Below are 27,090 nucleotides of genomic sequence, written 5' to 3'. Positions count from 1 at the left end.
ATATAGTTTTATTACTTTGCGTGTGGTGCCGAAAATAGCCCGTGTGGTAAGAACAGGGCTTCATTTAACTCTGCCATCTGTAATGAAAAATAGCAACGTTTTTATAGACAGAACAGCAAGAGCGAGAACTGTCACCGTGAACGTGAGCTATGTTTAACTGGGCTGTCGAACGTCTTCCATCAAACACAGTAAGTGCATTTAAAGGGATTGAGAGGTGGGACATAAAAGCGGCAGATGAATTTGTTAAAACGGAAAAAAAAAAAACAAGTTGTTGCGTCGAGTCGCGGACGAATCGAAGCGGTAGAGAGAGGGTGAGAGAGAGAGAGAGAGAGGGTTGGGGGTGGCGGGTGGGAGTGGGGTCGGGGTGGGGGGCATCAAAGCCTCTCTTTTCTCTCTTCACGGGGGCCCCAGCTGGCGGGCTGGGCGATGGAGCGCTCTGCCGCTTGCCTGCCACAAATTAGCCCAACTATTTACCCTCATATATGCACATTAGCAAATTCTTCCAATTGAGAAAACAAATGCATCTGTTTTGTTCTGTTGAAAACTTCATGGGAGACTGCATGGGCCCCTGCACACCAGGCATTCTCCAGCACAGTGGCAGGCAGTCAGAGCGCGCACAGCCAGCATGCAGCTGATTGTAGGTCCCTGCCCAGCCTCACCAATCCCCCCCAATCCTCTTCCCAGCTGGACGGCTATGGCTCGGATCAGCCTCTCTCTCTCTCTCTCCCTCTCTCTCTCTCTTTCGCTCTGTCTGGTCGCGTCTCACCCGGGTCTCTCTCCGTCTCTGGCCTCTCTGTCTGACTGTTTCTGTCTACCTCCGCCTGTCTGACTCTCCCTCTCTCTCTCTCCTTCACTGAATCTGGACAGTTCATGTCTTGCCTCAAATTTAAAAAAAAAAAAAAAAAAAATTCAGAAACCCAAAATTAAAAAAAAATATATATATATATATATATATAGATCTTTCTTTAGCAAGCCAATGCTGCCCTTGCTGCATATTTTCCATCCTGGTGTTAGCTTTTAAATATTCATGTAAGTGGATGGAAGAGAGGTGAGGGGGTTGAAGGGGAGGTGAGTGAGGGGAGGTGGGAAAAGAAAGAAGAGAAAGGAGACGAGGGCGGGAAGGAGTCGAGGCGGAGAGAGCGGTTGGGGGCATGAGGAGGAGGAGGAGGAGGGAGGGGGGGTGATTGTGGAGCTCCCCGCGGAGGGATGGCGGGCATACAGGGGATGAGGGGATGGAGGTGGGAGTGTTGGGAGGGGGGGGGGGCAGAATCTGCAGGAGGCCTCATGATTTATTTAGACCCAGGGGCACCTGTGCCAGTCAGGCGCTGAGGGCTGCCATCACCCTGCCAACCCACCAGTGCTTGAACCCAGAAAAGAAAGACAAGGCAGCGGCGTGCACAAATATTAACATACGGCTACTGCTCAGGGAGAAATTCCACCTGTCTGGTTAATGATTTTCAGACTTCAGCGCGCACAAAATGCCTTTGTGCAGCTGATATAACCCTGGGTTTGAGTCGGTACATATCAATGACACGGCCTTCTTTTTTTTTTTTTTTTTTCTTATTCTCACATTGGCAGTGGAGCAGCTATAGGAGTCAAGCGGCGGCGTCACGCAAACACCTGCGAGGCCGTGCAAGTTCCTGCCTGCGTGCTGCCAACGCGTCCTAGCCATCTCGCAAGCTTAAGAGAGAGAGAGAGAGGAACCCGGCGCTCCAAATAAGCCAATCAATATAGAGAAGAGAGATTGCAGCCTTAGTGAGCTTGAGTGGGCGGTTCACTGCATTTTATCAAGGCAGCTTAATTTCCGCCGGCTTAATATCCTGGGAAATGTATGGAAATTGAACTGCGAGGGAGAACAAAGAGAAGTAGCCAGGATGAAACGACGTGGTGAAACTCGGAGAGCTCAATCCGTCGCGCGAGCAGCATGGGCGCGCAAAAACACACACACACACACCTTCACAGCCATCAAACGCACACGTGCTCGCAGTCACCTCGGTAGCCTGTCACCGTGTATCCATAGCATCGGCTCGGCGTGGGATGGCAAAGTTCACACCTTTTTCATAACAGACCCCAGAGTGAAATGATTCTCTTTCATTATCCGCAAAAAAAAAATGGCTGTGAGCGGCTGACGAGCGTATACGTTCCCGTGCATATGCTTGACTACCGGTGGTTAATTAGCTTAGCTGCTACGTGTCTCCTGCTTGGTGGCTGCTCTGTGGAGACACTTGGAAGAGTTGCCCAGAGGCAAATTATAAATGAGAAACAGGTTATTAGGATTCTGTCATGCATACTAAGGTCTTATGACTGTCATAAAAAAGCACAGTAGTGAATACAGGGAGGAGTAATTATCGTTTGGGGGGGGTGGAAAGGGGGGGCTTTCATTTGTATCCCAGTTCCAGTTCGGTTTTATCCCAGTTCAGAATCCACAGTGAACAATGAGATAAGGCCTTGGCCCTGAGTAGACAAAAAGTAAAAGCTTAACTAAATAAAAAAAAAAAAAAAAAAAAAAAATCAAGAAACAGCAAGAATGTGCCATAGCAGCCACCCAGCCAGCCTGAACCAAATGAAAGCTCATCTGCATTAGTAATGATCTGCCACTGCTCGGGGGGAAAGGGAATGCTTTCCCAGGTACTGGAAAGGAATGCAAAACAATGACCTTCTCCACATCCCGCTGCCCCCCCCCCACCCCACATCTCCCCGCACTCTCTTTTTCCTTCAAGACACTTTCTTGTGAATCTCCCTCACACACACAAACAGCACCTGCCCTGTTAACAATACCACCACCACCACCGCCGACTAAATATGCCTTCCTGCCCTGTTCCAATTGATCTTCCCCCCCTGAAGCAACCCAATCCCAGCGTTTACCCACCTCGGTTTCTCCAACGCTCACACACACACTCTTGCACACGCTTCACAGAGCAGTAACTAATGGCAACCTCATTCATTAAAACACTCCTTGATGTTTCACACGGAGGCAGGGTAAATGTGCTGGAACGCCTGCCCTGTCTGTCTGGCTGCACGTCGCTAACAACAGATACGGCGGGCAGATAGACAGGTGGAGGTGGGGGAGCGGCTCGTCTTACACTCGGCAGCCCCGGCCCGAGCAGCGACTTGAACCGCCTCTGATGGAGACGGATGCATATTTCATCGGTTACGAAGGCAAAGACGTAAGCCCGGGGGGCGTCGGAGATCCTACAGTCGCATTGGCTGCGCCCATCTTTACTGCCAACACGAATAAAGACATGGGCACTAAAAGGAGAACGAGAGAATGCGCCACGTTCCACAATATCAACTTGTTGTGAAGTTTCCATCTGGGCGCATTATGATCTCCTTTGCGCGGGGCCTTAAGCTCCGCGCACGCTGATAACGCCACCTCGGAGCGTCGGTGACACGAGTGGGCCCGTTTCTCTCGCTGGGACACCGCTCACGTTACTCATTAGGGCTGCTCTATTTTTTTTTTATTTTATTTTTTTTTTATTATCATTTCACCCGCAATGTCTAAAGCAGGCTAATTCCCACGGCTTTACTATATTAAGCCATTGATGTTCTGCATGTGATGCGCATGCATACATGTGTCTGAAGTCTGTGATGCTCATGGTCAGTTGCAGATACACTGGTGTAGTGCTGGGCAATATATCAATATTATATCTAAAATTATATATATAATACTGTATCATGATATGATATTACAATATCTATGAAAGGGATAGTGTTGTCTTTTCCTGGCTGCATTATAGTAAAGAGGTGCAATTTCCTGACCTTTTTAGATTGCTGTAGCTGCTCAATAACTTGCCTTGCTCATCATATCCGCAAAAATCTGTTGGGTGTAAATATCTTATGAAAGCATATGTAACAATATCATCACAATATCGATATCAAGGAATTCGATCAGAGATTGTGATAAGTGGCTTTGTCCATATCGCACGACATGTGTGTTTAAAACGGTAGGCTCTGGGGCATGTGTGTGTGTACAGTGTGTGTGTGTGATAAAGTGAATGTAGGGGTACTGATTGACAGAGAGACCAAACAAATGGCCACCTGTGATGGGACCAGGCGGTGAGTCACTGCTACGAATCTGAACGTTTCTAAGAGGAGGGGGGAGAGAGAGGCAGACAGACAGAGAGAGAGAGAGAGAGAGAGAGACAGGCAGGCAAACAGAGAGACAAAGTGAGGAAAAAAAAGATGAGGGATGGAAATAGAGCAAGCCTTCAGAGACACTGAAATCCCACCCTGAGATGATGATGACTTTAGACAGTCAAGCAGACAGTCAGCTAGGGTCAGACAGTATGCCGTTCGCCTCACACCCCTGCTTCGCCGCGTTACTCCTCCCGTCCGGTAACAACAGCACACCACAAGGGCCGGCGCGTGCCAGCTGCACCGCCTCAGGAAATTTTACATAAACCACCAAACTTAAATAATATCTCACTGCATTCCACGCATCTCGTGGCCTTTACCCGGTGAGATAAATAGGACAAACATGCCCAAGTGGGACAAGGCAGTAATCCCTTTATCTGGCCCAGGGTAAGCTTCACTAGCCAGATTACCTGTTACATCACTAGCTATAGGCAAGAGGAGGGGAGATGGGGGGCTGGAGAGGAGAAGAGAGGAGAGGAAAAGAGAAGAAGGAACAGGAAGAAGGAGACCAGGGTTAGGTCAGAAGGTGATGTAACCAGGATGAAAACACAAAGGACACATTAAGGACAGAGCAGACAGGCGTTGTAAGAGACTGCAGAGAGCTTACTGTGATTATATATCGCGTTTAATACATGTAGCAAGACTGCCTGTGCTCAGACACAATGGCACCAATTCCGGCGATGCTATAGACAGGCCTGTATGACAAGGATAGATGAGCTCAGCTACATGAGCCTGTATTTGCCAGGCAGCGGAGCGAGCAAAGTTGAAACTCTAAGCATCCCTAAAGCTGTTCTTGCAAATGGCACGCCTCTTGTTTACCTTGAATACTGGTGTTTTATTTGCATGAGTCAACCTTGTGGAAAATCCATAACTCATTTGCAAGGCTCTTACAGCACATGCAACCTCAACAGCATAAACTATGGCATGCCTAATGCAAACAGCCACGTATATTGTATCAAATTCCCACCAAACGGACAAACTGAAAGTGAGCAATGACAGCTGTGTGGATATGATATCTGTTCTGCCTACAGTTTCATTTGTATGAAAAGATTCCCCATCGGAGGAAGACCGAAACACCTCAATCTCATTATTCATGTCATCAATCGACAACAAGGTCTTTAAAGTCTTTCTAAAATGCTATTATAAAAATAAAAAGAGAAAGAGATTGCTTCAACAAGAATTAAGAACGAGGCTTGGGAGTGTTTTTGCTGCTCGCTGTGGAAGAGGTCGAGTAGAGTGTAACATGGAGCCAGCCAGTAATAGCTGGCAAACAAGCCTGTATGTAACCTCTCCTATGACAAACTACAATCTGCAACAAAAACGATCTGGTTATCTACCCATCGGAAATCATCAAAGATGGTTTGATGTTCTAATCTTCTGAACTCATCGTGAACCCCACCCGCAGCCGAGCTTTCTTTGTTGCCCAAATCGCATGCAACGTTAAAGACACCCGTACTTAGCTCTCATGAGCTCATCATTTGAATGGATTGCAAAAGGCTTCTCAGCACTTCTCTCCTCACAATCGGTTGTCAGAAGGCACCAGCCGCAGCTCCTGATAGCGCCTCAACCTGCACATTCACCCACCACATGCACAACATACACCAATAAAGCAAATGTTGACACACATATGCATGTGTGCAACTATGCACGCAAGGTATTCAGCAGCTTTTTTTTTTTTTTTTTTTTTTTTTTTTTACACAGGAAGCACCCAGACAAACCTATACACACACAAACTCACACACACACAAACCACAACTCCCATAGCTCAGATAAGGGACACCGAGTCCCAGCTACCTGGTCTAATTTCTGGTGGCTGATGGGTAATTCTCTAGTCAATGTAGGCCTTTTTTTTTCCCTCCTCCACTGCCAAGAGGAAATGAAGGGATGATCTCTCCGCTCTCCTCTACCCTTCACTCCCCCAGAAAGCAAACAAGAACATTTTATGGCCTGTTTGTTGACCCACAGCCCAGGAGCAACAACAACACAGGCCACTAGTGGTGTTTACTTCAGGATGAGCTACTTAAACTGATAGGACAGAACAGCACTGCTTTGTTGATGTGTACAACCCAATTCCCGTACAGAGATCTTTATATAATTTTAGGAAGAGCTTGGGGAGAAGTGTTTGCAGAGGGCATTTAAATAAACAATAAACACTGGAGCCCAAATAAAGAAATATCTCTGCAAGAAGTGATGAAAGATGATGAGGACTAAGCTTAACATTTTCTACATTCTCAACCGTTTCAGTCAACTCACTTCAAAGATTTACTCTAAGTCTTTCCAGCCTCTTCTCATGACTTCCTACAGGGTTACAGAACTCAGTTGTCCTCCATGAAATGCGTTTAAAAAGACAACGATTAACTGGAAAGAGCAAAAAGCAACAACAGAATCCACTGTATGGAGTCCACAGTCTCCTATTGACAGTCTGTGTGTGCATATGTGAGTGTGCTTATGTGTGTGTACATGTGCGGTAGCATGCCTCACACACCTGTTCTTCCCCCCCAGCCCCAGCCCCGGCACCAGGCCTGAGCCCCAAACAAAGCTTCTCTCTGTGTGTATGTGAACACTGTTTGATTCCTCACACAGTTTCCCCAACACACTGCCTCCGCTGAAACCTAAACACACTGTTTGCTATGGGCGAAAAGACTGTTTAAGACGTACTGGGAGAAGAAAGGCCTTCCCAGAGAGTCATCTGGTTCTAATGCAGGGCCCGCTGGTGTGGATTACAGGGACATATTACAGGAGAACTCAGGCTGACCCCTCAGCTCCATCCCCGGGGAAATGGGAGCCAGCCATGGTGATGGGGGGCTGGGGGTCCAGGGGCCTGGGGAGCTGAGGGGTGGATGGAGGCCTGCGGGCAGCCTGCCACCCCATGTGATTAGAGCCCTTCTTCAATGAGAGCATTGCTTTCAGTTGTTTTCTAAAACCCTACATTGAAAAACAGAGGAAAAAAAAAAACAACTCTCTTCCCTGAACCTCCCAATGAACACTAAAAAAAAAAATGTCACTGCTGCAAATATTTCCCAGGTGCTGCCGTGTCATTATTGCAGCTTTAGCAGGTTGGTGGAGGAACTAAACAGGCCTTCTTTAATCTTCAAAGCAATGCCACAACATGCTTGTTTTATCATATTAAGCACAATAAGCAACTGGCTTCTCAGCAAGCCTTTGAGTTTTACTGCCCTACCCCTCATTGGAAGGGGGTTAACTAAAGGGATACAAGCAAAAAAAAAGACAAGAGTTGAAAAGACAAAATTGGAGTGGAGGGAGACAGAAAGAAGATTTTAACAGCTCGTACAACTGACAGCAAATTTGAGCCTTTGGCCAAATAATCAGCTCAACTATGAAAACATTCCTATAAAAGCGGGATAAATCAGATAAGACGCGGAAAGCACCACAGTCATTCAAACAGTACAAGCAAAAACAAACTGAAGGAGAAAAAAATTATACTTCCTGGCACGTTGTTTTGTGCCATAACACTGTTGCAGATGACATATTACGTTTTAAACATGCGAAAAATGTTGCATATTATACCCATTAAAATTATGAAGCAAGTGTTCTTTCAAATGATGGCTCTTACCTGTAGTATCTGGATTGTAGATAAGTGGAGCAGACGGCCTTAGAGACATGGCTGGCTGAGCCAAAGTCGATGACTTTGACCCTGTACGGCTGTCTGGATGGGTCCACCAGCATGATGTTCTCTGGCTTCAGGTCAGCATGGATCAAGCCCAGGCTCTTCAGCTTCATTAGGGCTGTGGCCACCTGCTGCAGCACAGGTCTGATGTATTTGAGGGGCAGAGGGCTGAACTTGTTCTGCTTGAGGAAGTCGTACAGGTTCTGCTCCAGCATCTCAAACACCAGGCACGTGTGGTTCTTGTGCTGGAAGCACTCGTAGGCCCTCACAAAGTTGTAGTCATCTGCACTCTCCGTGCTGAGTCGTGCCAGGATGCTGACTTCGATCTGACCCTGCCGTGCATACGACGGGTGGTTCTTCAGGATCTTGATGGCCACAATCTCATTGGTGCCTCTCTTCCAGCACTTCACCACCTGACCAAAGGTTCCTCGCCCCAAGAACTCCAGCACCTCGTAGGTGTTGGTCATGGAGCAGAGCACCTCATGCTGCACCAGCTGGTAGTCCCCCTCATTGTTGGAGCCGCTGTTCTTGGAAGTTGCCGTGGAGGTGGCGGTGGCCACCGTAGCCACCGTGGCCCCACTGGCTGCTCCGTTCTGGATCATTGGCGGGCCGTGCTCCTCAATGATCTGCACACTGCTGTTGTTGTCAAGCTCCTCACTCTTGCGCTTAAGCCCGCATCGCTGGTAGGTGTCCAGTAGACTGACCGTACTGCGGCGTGTCAGGTTGTGAACACCAACCCCACTGCCCACACCTCCCCCACCACCGCCACCACCCCCACTGCCGTTGCTGCTGCTGCCTCCACCCCCGCTGCCCAGCAGAGACCCCACGGCCCCCGAAGTGCTGCTGGCTGAGGCAACCACAATGTGGCCTGCGCTGGCTGGGAAGATGAGAGCCTGCTCGTAGGGCAGGGTGGAGCTGGCTACCTGCAGGGAGCCGTTGATGCCCAGGGGGCCACTGGCGGCCGACACGTTCTTGCTGCTGTTGTGGCTGTAGACTTTGCTATGCGTGCCGTACCCTGTCATATCCCAGTTACAACTCTGCTCCACCTTCAGTTTCTTCACGCTAAAGAAGGCACTTGACTGGAGAGTGTGAGGGGAAAACACTTGCACTTGCGAGGCCATACCTGTGACAAGGGGGGGGGAACAGAGGGGAGGAGCGGGAAAGGAGAGAAAGTGAGAGGTTAGGAATTTGAGACAGTGTCTGAAACATGAGTGGTCGGCAGAAGCTTTAAATAAAGACAGCTTGGGTCAGAGCAGGTCATTAAAATACATAGTGTTATGCTGATGCATCAGCGTCTTAGCTTCTTCAACGCTGTAACATAATAGGACAAGAAAAGTATCAAGTGACCTTCAAAACATCATCTAGCATTGTTGATTTAGTTGCATTTATGTTACTGGTCCTGCTACAATTTTTATGTGCTTTTTTGTGTCATGAGACTTTAGTTACCACAATAGTAAGACTGGATTAATGAGTAATTGCACACAAACTGATGGGTTGGTTTGTAATTACAATGCAATGAAGTTTGACATATTGTTATATCATGAAAATTAAAGCCAGAATGTTTAGCAGAAAGATAAGCAGTTTTAGATTGAGTGCTTATGTAGGCCACTGATGCATGCAGAGGAAATGCCATCCCTCCAATGTTCCCATCTGCAGCAATGTAAACAGGCTGACTGAATACTAAAAGAATACCCTTTCATGGGACACTCCGCGGAGACATTAGAGCAATACAACACTGTACACAAAAACGGGCCCACAAAAAGTTGTGTGAGTCTCAAGGAATGATTGCAATTTCCTTCCCAACTAGACAACCCAGCCCCCGTATTTATTGGTGCACAATACTCACTTTAGGGAAGGATGTGGAAGAAATTTCATTCAACTAACTCTGGAAACAACAGAGGGGCATTGAACTCCCTCTCAACCTCAGATCCTGAAGACAACAAAACAAAAGCAAAACTGCAGCGAGGCTCTGCTCTGAACTCCTGGGAACAAGCTGCCTCAGAATAAGCAAAGCTTCTCCAAGCAAACAACTGCCCAAAAATAGTCCCTTTCTTTATCTCCCTCTCAAACAGGCTTGTTTGTAGCACTGAAATGATTATTACAGCACAAGGCAGATTACATGAGACTTGCAGTAATGCTATGTTTAAACAGTTTCCAGAAAGCCCAAAATTAGTTTACAACGAACAAACTAAGAGCTTCCACCTGGTCATGCCAACACCCCCCCCCCCCACACACACACACACAATTAGGCCTGACTGTTGATTAACTGTTGCTCGACTCAAAGCGTCTTACAGTACACAGACACTAACAAAACCCATGTATGCAAACAATCCTTAAACTAAGACACTGTTTGCTGCTGGAAAAATTGCAGCTTTTGTGTGTTTAATAGACAACTTAAAAGCGGGTGATCCCGAGGAGACACGTTTTGATCTGTTCTGAGATAATTAAAGGACCATTTTCCTCCTGGGCTGGAGGACATCCATAATTGTGGGGTCTATTCTGCGGACAGAAAGCAGAGAGGAGGGGACATGCCTGGTCACTTTGTCATTATTATCCCTTTGAGTGGTGATGATGATTAATTCAGTAGGAAGCTGGCAGCCCTCCACTATACTTCGCTTTGCTTGTTTTGTTTTTTTTTAACTCCCTTTTCACCCCTCTTTCTCTTTCTTTCTCCTGCTTCCTCTCTCTCTCGCCTCTCTTGTTATCTTTCATTTTATCTGTCGTCCCTCTCTCATCTCCTCTCTGGACTTGCTTGGACTTACTAGTCATCTCCTTGGTCATCTGGTCTTAGCCCTAATGCAGCAGGATTGGAGTTACAGTGCACATTAGAGGACTCGGTGTAAGCCCGGTGGTGGTTGAGGTGGCTTTGGCAGAGCAATTCAACGCTCCTCTCCGTACTTAGTTAAGCCTCAACCATGATATCAGAGCACATATGTCCGCTGGATGGCTAGGACAAAGTTGCGCGTGTTTTGCCTTATATGCCTACATCTGGTCAGGGCAAGTCCAGTCTAGGTATGGCTGGTCCAGGGAGGTAATGAAGAACGTCCGCTGGGCTATTAGGGGCAAGGCTCTCTGCTAATCACATAAGCCCTGAAGGCCAGATGTCACTCCTTGGATTACCAATTCCTGTGCCTGGACTTTACGCTAAAAATAATTTGAATGATGGGTTGCGTCACAGGGCAGCGTCAACACTGTGTGACTGAGAGCCTGACAGGATAATCACAGGCAGAGACTGATGGACAGAGAGATGGATGGACGGACACAGAGCTGGCACGCTCCCCTTATGGAACATTCCAGCATTGCATATCTGCCAGCGTGATTATGGATAGCTCTGGTTTTTTACCAGGCCAGATTCAGGCGAACTGCTCTTTCCATTACCCATCATGTGAAATTCCTCCTCAAACCCCAGCCTCAGCCAGTCATTGACTTCTCTTGCAGTTCATAACATTGTGGTCACAGAGTTCGCTTGACCTCGCCTGCATGGTGCAATGAACTGAAGGCCGCGTTATGCTGCCCTAAATTGGGAAAGACCGAGCACTTAAATAAAGCCCCTGAAAATGTGTCTGTTGTTTAGAAACGCATAGGGAACTTTTGGGAATTCACGACTGGTTAGGAAATTCTGCACAGCTGGTTTTGCCACACAACTGAGGGCTGCGCAAAGACAAACACAGTTTTAAAGTCTGCGGGGAACTGAGATAAGTAATTAAATGAACCAACAGTAAGGTCAAATGCTTGGAATGTTATCTCATGACAACATACACAGGCAACAATGTGACCAATTATACTTCACTGGACTCCAGCGCTCATGAATCACTCCTCACCCCAGCTGAAGTTCAAAAGTATTTATGATCTAGAGCCTGAATGACGAAAACTTCTATACCATTGTCGGAAACAACACTAAGACATTCCCCTGGAAATGCTCTCTTGAAGTTTATTTGGATTTCTGATTTTTTATGCCAGGCAAAAAGAAAAAAAAAAACTGTAAAGGTCCATTGTTGTACATTTACAATGTTGGAATGCCTTCAGTAGCCAGGGCTTTCCATTTAGCATACCTTAAGGAGCACAGTGAGTCCCGCACACTGCAATTAAGCATACCAGAGAGGTATTTTCCACTGTTTAGAGGCAGCATGTTGAAATGGTAATAGTCAATGTTTTCAGAGAGATTACGTCTCTGTCAGGGGTTTGTTAATCTTCTTTTTGGGAGGATCAGACCCGTTCTGCATGCCATGCACGGGTGGGAGTGCGACTGAAAGGGAGGGAGGGAAAAAAGGAGGTAGAGAGGGGGGGGGGCAGCGAGTGGTCCTTGCATTCTCGCCTGTGACCTGCTCCTGTTTGCTCTCTTTTATTAAACTTGTGATTTATACTGCACTAAAAACATGACAGAAACTATTTTTGAGGAACCCTTTAGATGCAGCTGAACTTGTCAACTGGTCCTCGGTAGCTACAACTTCTGTGAATGCAAAATTTGTGTATTATTCAGTTCATCCGTGCCTGTCTCCGAAATGCTGGGATTTATAACACTCACAAATTAAACACCTTTAAGGCTGAGATAGACAGAAATGACATCTTGCACTCTATCCAACACTGTGAATGTAACTTCAACTGATACGACAAAAAAGTCAAAATCAGCTCATGTCATTAAATCTACCCCGTCAATCAATGTAAGCATGTAACTGGTCCACATTCTGAACCATAATGGCCGAGTGGATAGGTATTGAACCCCCAGCTGTCACCTAGGAAACTACCCAGAGGCAGCAGTCGGGTCAGTCTGGCTGCTGTCCCCGTGGCCTGGGCGTAACTGAATTATTTCCTGTGGCATGACGAAGCCTCTCCTGTCCAGAGACCCAGGAGGTCCATCTGACGCCCCTGTCCCGAAACTGGGTCTGGACATCCTAGCATCTGCACCATGTGTCCGACCGGAGGGTGCGGGGTGGGGCAAATCGCTGGCTAATGAAGTGACTTCTGACTGTCTAGACAAAGCATTATCTCTCCCTTCGCTGCTATGTGTGTGTGTGTGTGTATGTGCATATGTTTTGGAGCTGGGGAGGGGGGCGCGCACTGCTTCCTGCACCTCCGCCCCGTTCTAAATACCCACTCACATACAGTTACAAATGCACTTCCATTCATTTAAGCCCGTATTAAGACGTGCATTACAATGTGTACAAGGGCCTCGTGATCAAACGAGCTCGCTATTTTCAAAGCCACTGTGGGGATGGGAGGAGGAGGAGGGAGTTGGGGGTTGGATGTAAAGATGAATGTACCACTGAGAAGGAACATATTGTCTTTATAGAGCACCCCCCCCCTTCCCCCTCCACTTCCACACACACACATACACCACAACACCACCACCCCCCCTCCCATGTCATTTAGCCCTGCCTTGTGTCCCTGCCTGAGTTCTGGCCTCAGTGGGGGAGCCAGGGCCTGTCATTGCCTAGCCTCTGTCTCTATTTCTCTTTCTCCCTCACTCTCTCTCTCTATCTCTCTCTCTCATATCACCCACGGCCACTATTGACCACCCTCTCCGCTTTTTAGCTCTCTCATCTCTGCTTATTTATAGAATAATGCATCAAGCAGGGCGATACTGTCTCTCCACTGCACACGCAACACATGCAGGCTGCCGCTCTCTCAGCCTTTATGCTCAACCTGACTGTTTGCCCAACCACCTCTCTCAGCTCTCCTGCAACCACAAAAAAAAACAAAAAAACAGGACAAATATCCCTGCAACATACGGACTGCCAATAAGGTAAATATGCGCGCTGTCTGACAGATGTACACAGGGTTCGCAGCCCATAAATCAGCAACGTGCATGCTGCAAATGTGACCCTCCCTGGTCTCTCCCTTTCTTGGAAGCAAACAGCCTAAGACACAACATGTTGTGTGAGCTGTGAGATAACATGTTTGGTCAGCACATGCTCCAGTGCACGCACATGCACAAGCACACACACACACACTGGCAGACAGAAACACACACACACACACACACATACACCACTCCAGCAAGCACATGCATGTCCATATGCGGTTGCACACAGGAACACTTATGCACACATGTACAAAATATGCACACATGTCTGCACACATTCACGCCAACTGATGCAAAAATCCAGAAACTCTATTTTGGATAGCTTAATTACCTCACTTTGCACTTGAACCATCATAACTTGTGCAGTTAAAGTTTCAATGGCATTTACAGTCTGAACTAAAGCTGCAAAACCGAGCTCACTGGGGCAACAGTGGCTAGATAAGCAGGCTGCTATTCACATGTTAAGTGTGGTCATAAAACGACTGGTGTGAGAAAAACATTTGGCTTGTTTATACTGCCAGGTCAGCCCAACCAGGCGCTGAACCAAAGCACAGGGTGGAGGAGAGGAGCAGGAGATGAGGAGGAGGAGGAGGAGGAGGAGGAGGAGGGGTGGCAGAGTGACTCTGCTTGAGCTGCATTTCTTATTAATCAAATCACGAGTGTAGCGAGTGTACAAAGCACAGCACCCTACTTCCTCCCCACAGAGAGACTGCAAAAGAAAGACAAAAAGAAAGACAGACAGAAAGAAAGAAAGAAAGAAAGAAAGAAAGAAAGAAAGAAAGAAAGAAAGAAAGAAAGAAAGAAACAGAGGCCTGGTAATAAATGTCCTTGCTGCAACAGGAGTGAAGAGTAAAGTTTGAATGCACAACAAAAAAGAAAGAAACTGTTTGTTCTGTGCCGAAATCGTACATGTGACAGTGCAGAATGAGAAGAAGGGAGACAATAAACGTGCCCACCCATAAACCAGCAGCACCTGTTACTCAAGGCTTGACTGCACGACCATAGAAATCTACTGTATCTAGCAAGGCGTGCTGCTTTGACTACAGTTGCAAGTCTCCATGCTACAAACATAGCACAGGGCCATGCAGGGACACGCACCTGATAAGCAGCCACTCTCCACAGCGCTTATCGCTCACACACAGTAAAAAACTAACGGCCCACTACACAGCACTTCCTCCCTGTCATTAGGATCAACAGTGACAGCTGGACATACTATATTATGACGGGTTTAACATATGTTGGCAAGCCACAGTAACCCGCCATGGAAAACAATGGGGGAGGCTGCACAGATGACTAATATGTGAAGGGAAAAAAAACATCGTAACACAAAGGCAAATTAATTTGAGAGTACCCAATATGGTATGGATTTTGCTGTGGGCTTTACAGTGTTGTTCAGATGGGCCTACACTCTGAGGAGGCTATGAAGTTTCAGTGTGAATGTGAATGGCGGCCTTGTTTGCTGTTCTCGCGGCGTTCTGCAAGCTGGGCTTTTATAAGGACGATGCTTAATGCTTCAATAGTGAATGGCCGAAGCCCATGATACACAAACATACAATCGAATACATGAATGCATATTCACATCGACGCACAATAACACTCAGCACTGCATTTACAAACACACACACACACACATCTAAACACGCCAGGAACAAGGTTCCCATCAGCTATCTATCAATAGCTCAGCCATTATTCACTCTAATGTTCATTCAACGGCGGGCCCAGAGCAGAACGAGTTTTGTAAAGGAACCTTTTGCAGATGGAGCTCTTAATTTTATTTCCAAGGGATCTAACATCTTCCTGGCCACACAAATAAAATTATATTCCCAGACAAAAACAATCAACAGAAAAATTGGTCAGACAGAACAAAACAAAAGGACGAACTGAAAAATATTGAGAAAAAAAAAATAGAAAAAATAAAAAAATAACATAACATAAAATAACATAAAACGGAAGGTACTGTTTTTCATTATATGTGATCCCTAGTTATTATATCTGGGTTGTCTGTGAGCCGACAAGTCAATAAACTAATATATTCCAAACAGGTACTACACAATGTCGGAGGCTCAGTGTTGCATTAACCCCAGCTAATACGATTATCATGTCCAAGTGTTTAATGAGTCTGTACTCTTTACTCTTTAATTCTTAAAGCGTGAGAACTATATAAAATTGATCTCGGGAGGGGAGGAGATGATGCATGTGTAAAGAGAGACAGGGAGGGCAGGGAAAAAAAAGAAGTGAAGGCAAAAGGGAAAAGGCAGCGCTGCCCTGTTAGGCTTTTGAAGAGATGGCATCATCACTCCACCCTGCCACCCCGCCTTGTCCAGTGGAACAGACGACCAAGCATTGGTTTTGGGTGTGTTCTCGAAGTCAGGGGTCAGCACTGCTGCACGAATATCCGACATATGGCTGCAACAATTACTGCTCTGGCCTGCTCACTCTTCACTGCCAAGGATGCACACAACACCTGGACACAACTGTCTGGAAACATTCACGTCTAAGTGGCTGCGTGCTACATACGGACATGCATCCATGTCTTTTTTGGACTGATTACAAATGTCTGAATCTGTGCTTCCCATGACTACCTTTGCAATTCGCCAAAGCCCAAACGCATTAGCTAAGCACTGACAGTATGCACAAACCCCCACTGCCATCCCAATACATAACACACTCCCAGAGGGACAACCCAGTGCTCCACCCCCTTCTCAGCCCAGCAGTGAACCCTGGCCACAGAGGAACCAGTCCAACCTGACCAGGCACTCAGGGGCCAATCACAGACAGGCAGGGCTACCACTTCCTATGTTTTCAAAACACAGTTGTCTTCCAAAAGCAAACTGATAGTTTGGAACAGGCATCGCTGGTGCTACAGAGGGAGAGAGGGCTGAGTTTCCAGAAATTGATATAAGTAGACCTGGTTGTGATGAAAACAATTTGCAGATTTCTTGCCTGTTTGCTTGTTTGTTTTTGCAGAATGGTGTAAAAAAGAAAAAAAAAATACTATTGTCTAGCCATGACGTTCAGCTCTCGATGGGAGTTGCTTCCAAGTTGTCAGCTTGAAGACAGAGCTGAGGCGGGCGTGTTTGAGTGACACGTTGAGACGTACGGGGCAGTAAATGTGTTTGATAATGATAAGTCCTGGTGCTAGTACATGGCGTCCACCCTGTGCTGCTGCAAAGCCGAAGGAGGGAGAGCAGGGAGACGGAGATAGAGAGAGAGAAAGAGAAGTCACACAGGGCTGGACTTGGGGCCTTGGCTAGCACGCAGCTACTATCCATCTCACATCACAGCGCATACACTTTGCATCCCCCACATGTGGCAAGCCTTCTGCTCCCGTGCCTCCCTACTGCTCCACCTCCCTCCTTCTTCTCTCAGCTATCAAATACATGTTGGGGATGGCGCATGCCTCCCCAGGCAACCAGAGTGTGTGGTATTTCAGCGGGGAGTGTGAAGCTGCTGCTCAGGGCCTGTTAAGGCCACGGATCAGACTCATTTGGACGGCAGGCACCTTCTCTTACTCTCTCTTACAAAATGCCTCAACATGCACTCCTGCCTTCAGAGTAAAGGTGACTCATTCATATGCACACATAATAAATTATTGTAATCTCGCAATCTTTTTTTTTTCCCTATCAGCCTGTCTCCCTTTCGAGCGTTGCTTCAAGTGTATGTTTCTCTCTTCCTCTGTTCTTTTACAAAGACAGGAGCTTTCACAAGATTACTGCATACGCACACAAACACACACAAGCACACACACATTCTCACATGTGCTCAACATACCAATTTAACAGGGCATATGTGTCCTTAATCCAACTGACAGTGTGTCGTAAACATGGTTGCTGAGTTCTTTTGGCCACAGATTTGAGGTAATATATATGGCCAGCCAACTCAGCCCTCTCCGTCTGATTCAGCGTGAACATCATGGCTTTAGCCGATTATATTTACAGTGTCCTCGCAGTCACAAATAACAGGCGAAACCTGCCAGAGAATGGTGGCTGCTCTGACCATCAGTGTTTAACACCCACACTGAGAGTGGCTGCGTATAGGAAGTATATTTCACCACACTGAAATTGGCTCGCACGAAACGCAAACAACCTCAAAAGCAGAACGAAAGGAATTATGGTTTGTAAAATTATATATGACACAAATGTACTGTATGTTTTGGAAATTATATGAAATATGTTCCATGTTGCCATACGCCAATTGGGTCCGTTCCTATGGTCTGAGATGATTCTTCACCTTAGACCACCTCACCCAGACTCAGATCAGCAGGGGTGTTTTTAACAAATGAAAAAGGTAGGAAGCTCATGAACAGCCCTACACCTCACTGCAAGCTACTTTATGAATGGATGGAGTATAGATAGGCTACCTGCCTACTGGCCTGGCAGGAGATTTGGGATTTTTTTATGTGTTGTTTTTTGTGTGTGTGTGTGTAGGCTAGTAAAACATTATGAGGAGTTTAATGAAGTTTAACGATGATGCTATTGAGACGGATGCCAACAGCTCTGCCATGCTTGTGCCCGAAGTCCTTCGGTTTCACGTTCACGAAAGCAGAATCCCCCGACTAACACACCGTCTCCATCTCTCACAGACCTAATGAGGTAAAAACAACTGACTGGCTCGGACTGCACCGGAGCAGTGAAGGAAGGAGGACAGGTCCTCATCGCTAAAGGTCAGCTTTTGGCCTTTTTCTGGGCCAGCTTCTCTGAAATTGAAGGCAGGGTGGGAGTGTCTGTGTGTGTGTGTGTGTGTGTGTGTGTGTGTGTGTGTGTAGCTGCAGCTGCTGGGCTCTGTCAGGGGAACCAAAGAGAGGGGCGCCAGGACAGAAAGCCCTGATCCTCGATATAAGACGGAGACAGGTTAAAAGAGACGAGTGGTGAGATCTACAACCCCCAACGCCTTCCTCCAACCGCCAGCACCTCTACCGCTGAAATCCCTCTAAGACCAGTGGCCCCCTTCCCCACCCACCACTGAACCCCTAACACCTCCTGACCTCTGGCGGTGCCCCTGAGGCCCATGGCCCCCAGCTCTTCTGAGGAAGAAGGTATTCATCTCTCTGCCCCACTCCCTCCTTTCTTCCCTCCATCTCTCCTTTTCTTCCCCTCTCTCTCTCTGTCACTCCATATCTCTCTCTGCCATTCTCCCTCTCACTCCCCGTCTCTCAGGCTGAATGGAGGGGTCAGTTCAAAAGGCTGCCAGGCAGAGCTGCTGGTTGGCCGTGATGTGCCTGAGGCTTTGAAGTGAAGAGTGATTCTTAATGGCGTAAGAGCTGTTTTTTATTTAGAGACGCACTAAGACCCAGAAATATGAATAGACTACTCCTATTTCTGCCATGCAAATCCTCATTTGGCAGTGCACAGCACATATCACTTCTTGTTGAAGTTTTCCATAACTTAAAGGTCACATGTTTAAACTTTATTATAGTAACTGGTGTTTTAATGGGCTATAATTTCAGGAATAAGAAATTTGAGTCTAACCTTGTGTGTCCAAGCTTTAATAGTTTCATAATAGCTCAAACAGGAGGATTTTTTCTGCTGCTGAACTAAATAGGATAGGTGAGGTGAAAAGAAACAAAATACAATTTACTTGCTGTAAATGATTCAGAAAAAAAAGAATGGGATGGCAAAAAAAAAATTCACAACCAGTAGACCTTTCTGTTGCAAGCTCGCATGAAATAATAATCATATTAATTTACTCATGTTGCAACTGAGAGTTGCTGAACATCTTCATGCAGCAATATTGCAGCTGTGGGGAAATATTTCACTCTGTACAATCAGTCGCAAGATTTTCTCATGTCAGGACTGGAGAGGAATTAGATGAACCACGGGATTGTCTCATTGAATCAGTGACTTCTTATCATCTCTCCCTCTCTACAGTATCCCTAAAAGCTCATAAAAGCTAATAACTTTTCAGTTTTCAGCAGAGAGGGTGGGTGCAATTATAAACACCACTGGGGAGATGGAGAGGGAACACAGGCCATTTTCCTACTGAAGGAAATGAGGAGAATGGTCTGATCTGAAAACTGCCAAGAGTACAAATAAGTGCAGGATCTTCTTAACATATGTGAATATCAAATAGCTGCAGATATTCATTTTACTGTGTTTCATTGCACTAAATTGTATAACCCCTGTGGTCTGCTTTCTATCAGCGTATTTCGTCACTTCCCCCTCCCACTGCTTTTAATGCGTATCTTACCAGTCCATCGTCTACTGAAACTGATTTTTCAAGGAATCAAGGACTCCCAAGAGAATCCCGAAACTGAACCAAATAAAAGCACAAAGGAAATCATCCGAGAGGATGGGCTGCAATTTGTAATAGTGACAGTCATATTTTATTTTCCTTTTTGGCTAGCACCGGGATGTGTCATCACAACTACTTTCACAGTAATATAATAATGAGAAACACACAGCATGTTCAAAGCCAGAGAAAGGGAGAAAAAACAGTACGCTCGCGCAAAAGTGTGGATGAGAAGCAGAGAAAGGCCGAGTGAGTATGTGAAAATGAATATGAGAGCAAATACTGCACAAAAAGGCAGCGGAGTAAGAGGAAAGGGCTAAAGCTGCTCATTTCCATGCCTGTTGACTCTTTTGACTGTCCCAGTCCCTGTCTAATGCTGTCCCCTTTCTCTGCTCTGTGCCTCTTGCCTCCTGGCTCTGGACAGAAATGGGCTTGAGCACTCATCTGAGCTTTGAAGTCCTTTGGTTATCAGCCAAGCATAGCGCTGTACCTGCAGCCATCTGTGAAGGGGCCGCCAGCAGCCGGCCGACACTCCACTTCCCTTCAATGACCGAGAGGGGCCGGAGCCAGGACTGGTGATGGGTTGGCACTGGCGCTGGGTCTACGCTGCCTGGCTGGACAAGGTGGAGCCCATAACTGTCTGTTTTGATGCATCTGAGAGTGTATACCCCAAAACACTCAACCCCTAACCTCAATCCGCTACCTTTACAGGGTAATTCAGTCCCTCTCCACTCATTTCAATAGCTGTCTGTAAACAGCCCCCCTCAATCTCTCTCTCTCTCTCTCTCTCTCTCCGTCTCTCTCTCTTATTCTCGCTCTCTCCTGCCTTCTCTTTCCCGTGGATGAGGCAGAGAAATGTGGAGGATATGAAAGGCTTGATTAAAAACCGCAAACCATTTTTCACTCTGAGAGGTTTCATAGAATATGAAGTGATGGTTAGGTTTTCCTTTTTTTTTAATGAGGATGCTCCGGGTGAGCTGTCTGCAGTTGCCGCTGTAACCCTTCAACTGTTGTACCTGACATCATCTGTTGTCTTTGGATCACATTAGAGGCTTTGTTCAACTTTTTTTTTTTTAGTAGCCCCATGTGTGTATGTGTATAATGCGACATGTCATGCTGAAAGGCCAAATGAGCCAGTGATAAATACGGCCAGCCCGCACTGTTGTTCTCTTCTAGAGAGTGCCATGTCAAATGGACTGGTATGGGGGACATTATCACAAACAATAGGATTAAGGCCGTGGACAATGTGCACCAAAAAACAGGCCAGTGGTTTGGTATGGGGGTTAGCGATGGGAGAGGCAATAAGACAGGGTGGGGGGCCAGGCTGGGAGGTAGAGAGGTTCAGCGTGGCAGTGATGGGGGTTGTTGAGGGGGTTTCTGGGGTGGGGGTCTTCTTGATTACGAGAACAAAAAAAAAGAACAGCAGCCAGACTCCACGAACCAGCCTCCTTGATGCAGCCCCAGACATGACCCACACACATACATGGGGCTTCCAATCTGGCCATCAGGCTGTCGCTACAGTGTCACATGGGCACCATGTGTGCTGACCAGTGGCCTCGCAGCTTATCAACAAACAGAGAAGGATGGAGCGACAGATAAGAGATAGGCATAGGGGTGGGGAGGGGTGGGGTGGGGGTGGACCGGGCATGGGCAGATGATGAGAGATTGCAGAGTTAGCATGCAATATAAGGCATGTGAGGAAAATGCAGATCAAACCGACGCTCCAATGTGAAATATCATTCACGTATAAAAGAGACTTGACACCCTCTGCATAAAAAGTGGCTTTTATGCTCCAGGAGTCCCTGTGTAATTACTGCTTAACGGGTCCAAGTTAACAAAAGCCCTTATTCACTCTGTGCTCTGTTAAGAAGCGGTAAAACCCTAACCTGTATTTGAACCTCTACTCTCATAGCATAGCAGATCAAAGCAATGTACATCTCATAACGTACAGAGATTCTCAGCACCACGCTTTTTAATGGCCACCACTCTCAGGCTCAGTGGTACAGGGGAGTTACTAACTACAGTCCTCAAGTGCAGCTTTTTAGGCAGTGGGTGATTTAATCAAATTAAAGGACAGCCATACACTGTTATTTTCCCTCACACTTCCCTGAAAATATATACCTAACATAGAGGCCACATTTAAGGTAAAGTACCATCCCATCATCCCCTGTCAAACTGAGATTCTTTCCACAAGGCTTTATATCCATTTATAAATAAATAAACCATTTCTTGGAGCTCAACAGTCAGTATCTTTAAAATGTTGTGTAACTTGTATCATTTTGTAAACCAAGATCATAGGTACAATAATCAGATTTAATTTTGTGCTATCAATCATGTTTATAGAGTAAGGGTCACATGTAGATCTCATTTTGCAGCTAAATTCCTTACTATAAAAGTGCATTTTCAAAATACAGGGCAGTGACTAAAGCAACTGTAAGTTGACTATACACTATATTCTTCCCTACCAGGGTTTAGTCTATATTTCTGCTACTCAGAGCCAGAGGCAGCTGTTCCACACAAGCTGACACCAAACACAGTGTGAAACAACAGCGCAGGAAAAAAAGGCCTTCACACATGCATGACAACCAACACGGAAATGCCTTGTGTAAGCAGTCAACAGGGCTGAGGCTCCATCCCAGCCAGTCTCCCTCTCCCCCTTCGATAAAAACTAACTAATGTCAGCAACTGATGGTGCCTTTCGCTTCAAGGACCTCAGAGTGCTGCTTTCAGAGTTGCTTCTACTGAGAGAGGTCTGAAACATATGGCAGAGACACTAAAACAGGAGGCTCACTGACTGAGGAGAAAATGAGAATTGCAAAATCCTCTTGCATCTCAATTGAATTTCTTCCACGCAACAGAGCTAGAAGAATGATGTGCTCAAGTACTGGAGGCAGTTTTACTCAAGAGAAATTTGTCGAAAAGAGTGTAAGAAGAGGTGAGCCTGTATAAATAACCAGTACCATTCTACTCAAATTCAAGGCTGGGCCTCCTGTGTCAGGTTGGCCTCTGCTAACCTGTCATTTCAGTTCAGGCTGAAGCTGCCCTCCCTCCCCCCATCTGTTTCCAAAACCCTCAGATCACACCTGTGAACTATTTCAGCACATCAGAGAGCTCACATATTCCCCTGTCTTCAACAGAAAACTAGTGTGTGCACGCCTGCATGCATGCACGCGCGTGCACACACACACACACACACACACACACACACACACACGCCTCATTTCACATAAAACTCACATTCTGTCTCCAAAGCCTCAGCCTCTTCTACTAAACGCTTCAACAAATCAATACCAAAAAGAATCCCTTAACTCTGGATTTTGTTTCCCTTTCAGATAGGAAACTTTGAATAATGCAAAAGTGATGCTAGTAACGACAGCTTATCCATTTTCATAACCCTTCCTGCAGCATGTTGCCTTCCAAACAAGTCATAAGTTGATATATGGGGTCAACAAACGCTGCAGAGTAAAAGTGAAAGCAAGAGATGAACGATCACCACACCATACACGGACAGAGAGCATGAGGGCTGTTTTTTTCCTGCAAGCTATTTAACTATCAACCCCTCTCTGAGCTCAACTCCCCCTCTCCATCTATCTCTCCAGTGGACAGTGAAGAGCTAAACACACCACCATGCCTGTCATAACAGTCAGGAAGAGAAACCCTCCTTGGTTTCCCTGTCTCTGCCATGGGGTGTGGCCCCGCTGTGGCCCCCGAAGGCCCCAGGGCTCTTCCTGCAATTCTAATCAAAGTTTAAAAAGCTGCGACCTTGGACTCTAAGCCTGGGTCGTGGCCCATGAGGAAGATATCAATCAACCAGCGCCAAACAAGCGTGAGGGGAGGAGGGAAAGAGAGTTGAGGGCAGTTTTTCTAGGAGTCTCTCTCTCTCTGTCTTGTTCTGTCTGTCTCACTCTGTGTTTTCTTCCGTTCTCATACATTGTAGCCAGGGGAGTAACTTCCCCACAGCAAGGGCAGGGTGCATTCCCCATGCCCAGTGTTCCCTCTGTAAGAAAACCACAAAGCAATTCAAAGTCACATTAACACATAATGGCTATGTGGATGGATATAACATCAATCTGCCTGCGCTGCTGCAGTCCCTGTCACCACCATCACCATCATCATCAGCCTCTGAGTCATTCTCTGTCCATTTTTCCAGGCAGGCGCTGAATGAATGCTCTGTGGAATATTGGTTGACCTGTGAGAGATAGATCTGCAAATGAAGTCGCCTAAGTGTCCAACTCTGCGGCTGTCTGATTCTCTCACAGACCCTCTGAGCGGGTGAAGGCATGTGTGTTCAGATACATATGCAGATAAGGACATGCATAAACACGAGCACACAAGCACACACGTCACGGGCAAGCGAGCAGAGCAGGCAGGCAGCAGCGTTTGGCCACGTCTGAATATTAGCTTTTCCACAGCTGGGGGCTGCTGGACCAGCTTCGTTCATCAGACATCCATCAAGGTGTCAGTTTGGGTTATGAGACCAGGCTCCCAGGGTGATCAGACCACTGCCCTGCCTGCCAGCAGGCCCGCCTGATGGCCTTCTGCCTGGGCCAAGAAGGACTAAAGGCAAACACACACACACACACACACACACACACAAAGCCATAACCAACGGCAACTCGGACACACATTCACGCAAGCAGCATTACCACTAAAAGCAATAACAGCTGCAGCTATTCCATAAAGAATGCTGGAAATCTTTGTCATCCTTTTTTGGGTGAACTCATCAAACAAAACGGCATGAATCAAGGAACCCCGGGGGGCCCAAATTGCTTATGACTGATTATACATGTGAAAAGAAATTCTTCAGCAGACTTAAGACATGTCTGCTAAAAACTGTTTGCCCTCAGTGAGCAGTACTCCAAACTATAGCGGAAGTAGTTAATCATATGCATTTAAGTTATTAGTCACCCATAGCCAAGAGTGAGCCATCAACATAATAGCCGATCTCATTCTATGTGAAGACCCCCCCACCACCACCTCAAACCTATTTTCCACTGGAGACTTTGGTCATTTCCATGACTGTTCTACATAACAGCCCTCTCCACCACTGAGGAGGACAGGCAAGGTAATTAATTCCCCCTGCCGCCGCTTTCTCTTCCCTTCTCCTCCTCTCCATGGTGAAGGGAAAGGCCAGGGAATGTAATTTACACTAATTACCTTTTGCATAGGCGTCTCATTTCAACTTTCCTTTTCATGTTCAAATGCTGGAGTCTCTGGCTGTGTAGCTAAGCCTCAGCACTCCTTATGAAAAATCACTATAATATTCTTGTAAGAACTTATAGTGCATCTATGGGACTCAGTAAGGAGTTAATAGCAGCCTTATCCTACTTTATGGTATTGTTTCTCTTGGTCTATCACTGTAATATCACCAAAATGTTCCCACTGGGACTTTTAGTTGTGCAATAATATTTGCATAGTATCTTCCTATTTTATTATGGGATGACTTACTATTAGTAATTTTTTTTCAGGGTCATTTTTGGATTTCTTGAAAAAAAGGTTCCTTTTTACACCAGCAGAGGGACTATAGAGTAGACAAGGAGAGATATTAAACATTAGGCTGCTCAAAAATAAATATTGGAAACATAAAGGGTTATCAATTGGCTTGTCCCACCTTTAATTCTGCACATTGCTCGGTACATAAGCCCGCTGTCTCCTCTATGATTCTACGATAAAGAACAGGCCCATACCCTTAATACTATTAAAGGTTATCCTGTTGTATGTCAAAAGAGCATCTCTACAGGCAACAGTAGCTTACTTGTGAAGGATAAATGAGTACACTGAATTGAATTAAATCAGCATAAAAAAAAAACAAAAACAAAATTGCACCCCTGCAGTCATTTTTCTAACACCACTGTTTCCATTCCACCTAATTCTGTTTATTTGTAAAATTGCAATTGGACCATTCACGATAGGCTAGTGCCCGGACTGATGGCCCGTTTGCATTGTTTTAAATCATCATACTGTAGGCTATAGGCTACCTTATAACCGCCACAGCAACAACAGTGCGATGTAAACACGTTGGGAAAGGTTGAATTACTATTTCAGAGTAAAATATTTTACTACGGCAAAGAATTTAGAGAAGCATACTGGGTATCATTCTCACAATTGGATTAGTCACAGCCATAATGCTTCAGCAACAGCGAATAGGCAGCGTGTAAGCTTGCCTTTGGTTTTCGGAACAGAAATAAACATTTGAATAGATACACGGATTCCCTAAAAAACATCTGAAGTCAATCACTTTCAGAGCTGATGCTAAATAGTCGAATGGTGTGGAAAATGGGACTAAATAGAGGCGAGACTCGGTGGCGATCAGCCTCCGACCTTCTTTCATTGCTCCTTCTTATTCTTCCACCGGATCAATTGATCTAATTTCTCCCAGGAACAAAATAGCAGGACAGTACGCAACATTTCCTCATGTCTCTATATTTGTGGGCTACATTGCACGTAGTTCTGACTTTATCAAAGTGGGCTTGCAGCCCTACGTTGCAAACATCAGGGATATTTTGACGGACACAGCTCAGACTGACACCACAATTTGACTGAGCATTTACAAATATCCTTTACTTGGGAGGAATCGCATTAGTGAGCAAAGCTGTTGAGGTTTGACAGAAATACACTTGTCAGAGGTTAATAAACTGTAATGCACATGACTGATGAATAATTTTGACACAAAGAGAGGAGGTTGCAACGCATCTCCCTCTCTTCCCCCCTGTATCAGCCGCAATTCATTTGTATCACAACTGATACAGTAAATGACTGATCCCCGCACATTAAACCGGCCGATTTTCAAAACGTCTTACCTTCGTATACAGGGGCCATCGGTGCAAGGATTTCTGTTATTCATGGCAAAAAATAAAGCGAGATTTCTGTTCAAAACTCAATAAAAATCTGCCATCTTGAACCACTGATGAGAGAGTCGCCGCGGTCTCCTGCATTACTGGCCCAGTTCATTAGTGGGGAAAATGATCATAATTCATATCCAGGCGTTTTCAAACTTAGGGTCCGATCCGAGGAAAACGACAGATGAGAAGCTCTGCAATTAAAATCCCGCCAGTGGTGAATTGTTTCAGGCTCAAATGATGAGCCAAAATTACAGGTTTACTTCAGCTATTGTGCGACATGTCTGTGGAGTGAGGAGTCTCTGCAAAAGTTGCAGTGGTCAGAGCGCAGCGAGTTTGGTGTACAGTGTGGAAGACGAGCGACGATGGAGTCGATCGCGGCCAAGGGAAAGAATAAATGCATCACTGTGGACCGCCTAGGAGGAAGAAGAACACTGTACTCATTATGATAATTAACA

At 46.2% G+C, this 27,090-nt stretch overlaps 1 protein-coding gene across 3 annotated transcripts in view; it reads right to left on the bottom strand.

Annotated features, from left to right (window-relative positions):
- Window positions 1-26,995, bottom strand: part of hipk2 (homeodomain interacting protein kinase 2) — an 83,332-nt gene extending 56,337 nt beyond the window's left edge. For all 3 annotated transcript variants that reach the window (XM_030053149.1, XM_030053151.1, XM_030053152.1), the window contains exons 1-2: window positions 26,594-26,995; window positions 7,709-8,885 (exon numbers count right to left, since the gene is read on the bottom strand). In XM_030053149.1, the coding sequence (XP_029909009.1) occupies window positions 7,709-8,885; window positions 26,594-26,612 (1,196 nt within the window). In that variant the 5' untranslated portion in view covers window positions 26,613-26,995. The remainder of the gene's footprint in view (window positions 1-7,708; window positions 8,886-26,593) is intronic.
- Window positions 26,996-27,090: the final 95 nt, after the last annotated feature.

Source organism: Myripristis murdjan, chromosome 6, assembly GCF_902150065.1.
Source record: "Myripristis murdjan chromosome 6, fMyrMur1.1, whole genome shotgun sequence".
In the NCBI taxonomy this organism is placed as follows: domain Eukaryota; kingdom Metazoa; phylum Chordata; class Actinopteri; order Holocentriformes; family Holocentridae; genus Myripristis; species Myripristis murdjan.
The sequence above is the reverse complement of the archived record's forward strand: the minus strand, read 5'-3'. Positions and strand labels throughout refer to the sequence as shown.